We start from the raw sequence: 3202 nt of genomic DNA, 5'->3' as shown, positions 1-3202 counted from the left end.
GAACACAATGGTGTGAAGGGGAGAAGCAGAAGGTGCAAGGTATCCACTAAATCTGTTACTTTGCCCAGAATGGGTTGACAGGGCAGTTGTGCGGGTATTTTTTTTTTTTACCAAAATATTTAACAATATTTAATATTTAACAAATGAACCAAAAATGTACTGGTTGAGTTGATATGCCACCATGTACACAGTTTGCTTAAGACTGAAAGTCACATGACCTGGTGCACATTGAGAACACAGTCGACCTCTGGGATTTTGTATACATTGTAGACTTTTTCAGTCAATACAAATCATATAATGCAGAGGAAATGCAGCAAATCCTGGCATATTTTCCCTAAAAAATGTCCAAAGAGGCATTGGTGGTCCAATAGGTATGATGTAGGCGGCTCCTTGCACAAAGATGTTGAGGAGGGAAAAATTAAAATACTCCTTGGGACACTTAGGTAAGCCCAATTTTATGATACAAACTAAATTAAAAACTTGACAAGGGTTCTGAAAATTTGTTCTTTCCCCATTCTATCCAAAGTCAAACTCACCATACACTTTATTTTGTCAGTATGAAGACTGTGGAGTGTGTGTGCCATGTATATAGCAAGAAGACCCAAAAAATTATTAGATTATAATCGTTTAGGCCTCGTCCATGGCAAATGCATTGTGGCCCCACTCCTTATCAAATTTGAGAGCTTGAGATAGTACAAGGGAAGCTGTGGGCAGGTGGGGTGAGCTCCTTGGAACTTTTAGGACTGTGGGAACTCAGGGCAATTGCCCAATTTACCTACTTCGAATGTCAACCATTACCAGCTTGTAATGATGGCATCAGTTTGATCATCTAGACCTGCAATTGACTTTCTTTTATCCGGCATTTGACCTGCTTCACGATGCTTTTCTATGGTGTAATAATGTAAAACCCAACTGAAGCAAAGAAAAAAAAGTTTTTGAACTCCTTAACAATTTTATTGAGTTTGGAATCTTTGGTTACCCTGACTCGTCAGGCTGGCAGATGTAATTCCCAAAAAATACAAAAGAAAAGTTAGTTCTAGGAATTGTTTTATTACTACAAAAATAGTACAGGAAATGCAAGTAAATTCATAGAAATTCATCAAATGGCTTCTACCAGGGCACTACTTTCTTCTCACTGACAAATTCTCCATTAGGTGAATCCACAGACTCTGGTAGAAGAGCAAGATAGATCGGGGTCTCTGCACCTTCATCAGGAGTCTTGGGGGCGTTGGGTCCAGCCAAATCTGTCCTCACCCATCCTGGACAGCAGGCATTGAGGATGATGCCCTCTCCTTTCCGGGTTTCCTTCAGCTGACGTGCCTGGATCCTGGACAGCACGGTCACTCCTATTTTGGACACCCCATAGGCAGTGTTTGGCCAGCCTTTCTCTTGGTGGACTCCGTTCTTGGCATCTTCCACAAATTGCTCCATAAGCTTCACCAGCTCCTCCTCAGTGATGGTGTTGCTGCGGAATTTTTCCTGTAACTCGCGGCTGCATTGCGCCAGAGCCCTGGGGCTGATAATACTGGACACATTTACAACTCGTCCTATCAAACACAAAGGGATGTTATTTTAGATCAGACCTCACAAAGGTCTACAGTGTAAGTTAAGGAACTGAAGAATTTTTAATGCTTAACCAACCCTATCAGTAAAAACAAGAGGACTCTTCAATGGAATTTGTTAAGGCCTACAATGATTCCAGAGACATGGCAATTTACAATTCCCCCAAATGTGTCGGATATTGACATCTACCAGACCACCCATTCTTCCTACTGACAAGCTCTCCACATACTCAACTTCTGGATGCCTTCATTGGGAAACTTGGAGGCATTGGGACCGGCAATATTTATCCTCACCCAGACACTGCACTAAATATAGGAACACTTACAGAAGATATATTACAAATTTACAAATAAACAAAATTAGGAATTATAAAAGAGTAATATAAACATTTACTGCAAGTATTCATGGTACTGATGATTTTAATGAGAGTAGTTGATTCACCTGCAGTACTTTTTTACTGCTTTATAAATGGATCCCATAAAGTAAAGCAAGGATGTATTTCCAGCACCTACATGTTTAAGTTATTATTATAAAAAGTATATTATTATAAAATATTAAAATTAGAGAAGTATTCAGTATACAGAAGTATTGTGTTGTCAGCTCAAATAGGTTAATAAGTTAGGAGTTTACGGGATTCCTGGCAAATACACAATTATGTTTCTATACATGTAGGATTTTTAGGGCAAGTTCAGACCTACTTTAGAATCGTGTGGCTCATGTCAACTGCAACCTTGCCAGTTGCTTGTTCACTCTTAAGGTATCAGCATCTGCCCATTTGACAGCTGGTTGCAAAAAATGGTTCTGGTACTGCCCCATTCCTTCTTCATGAGGCTGCTGCAGAGATAAGCTAATGGTAACGCCTCCCCCGAAACATCGGTTCACTGGCATAGGGAAACAGTAACCACACTACAACCTCATGGCCAGTGTAAACGTAGCCCAAAGGAACAAAGCAAAATGAGAATGTATTTTGCAGAGAGGTATTAAACATGTTTTTTTTTTTTTCCCTGACAAAAACCTGTTTAACCCCATGTCATCGTTCAGACTTTACACAAGAACTTACCATTGGGTTTAATGAGGGGTAGAAGCTCCCGGCAAATATCCACAGTAGCAAAAAAATTGGTTTTAAGAGTGACCTCAGCCTGGGTGCCAAATGGTGTTGGGTCAGCAGCTGGAAAGAAATGGAGAGTTGTTCAATATGAATTTGTCAAACAAAAGAATAAGCATCTCCTAGAAATACCACATCCCAAAATATTTCTAAAAACAGTTCAACCAAATTTGGAAAGAGGATGGGACTTTAAAGACATATATGATCCTATGTTTTACTAACTAATGCTGTACAACAAGAATTGCATCAATATTTTTAAAAAACAACTTTCTAAAAACAACTTTTATAAAATATTATTTAAAAAGTTTTTTCACAGACTTGAATTTGTGTTATCTTGATTACATTGACGTATCAGACTTTACCTGGATGCGTTTGGTCACTTCTTCAGGAGGAATACAAAGTCTGTTCTATAAATACAATAATACTTAATTAGAATCATACATTTATTATTTATTAGAAATAAGAAATATTCTTTGTAATAAAAGGGTCTTCAAAACCAAAGCCAAAAATTAAGAGCTGCCTGCGGAAGCATGT

The 3202-nt window shown here is 38.5% G+C and overlaps 1 protein-coding gene across 1 annotated transcript; it reads right to left on the bottom strand.

Moving 5' to 3' along the window:
• Positions 1 to 1030: 1030 nt before the first annotated feature.
• Positions 1031 to 2735, bottom strand: LOC140344862 (carbonyl reductase [NADPH] 1-like; the record flags this gene model as incomplete). Its single annotated transcript, XM_072432060.1, has 2 exons — positions 1031 to 1547; positions 2624 to 2735. Coding segments are annotated over 2 exons (549 nt in total), but the record flags the coding sequence as incomplete, so codon positions are not given.
• Positions 2736 to 3202: the final 467 nt, after the last annotated feature.

The sequence above is a fragment of the Pyxicephalus adspersus genome, unplaced genomic scaffold (assembly GCF_032062135.1).
Source record: "Pyxicephalus adspersus unplaced genomic scaffold, UCB_Pads_2.0 Sca102, whole genome shotgun sequence".
NCBI classification, from domain to species: Eukaryota; Metazoa; Chordata; class Amphibia; order Anura; family Pyxicephalidae; genus Pyxicephalus; species Pyxicephalus adspersus.
Note: the sequence above shows the minus strand (reverse complement) of the source record. Positions and strands in the feature narration are given on the sequence as shown.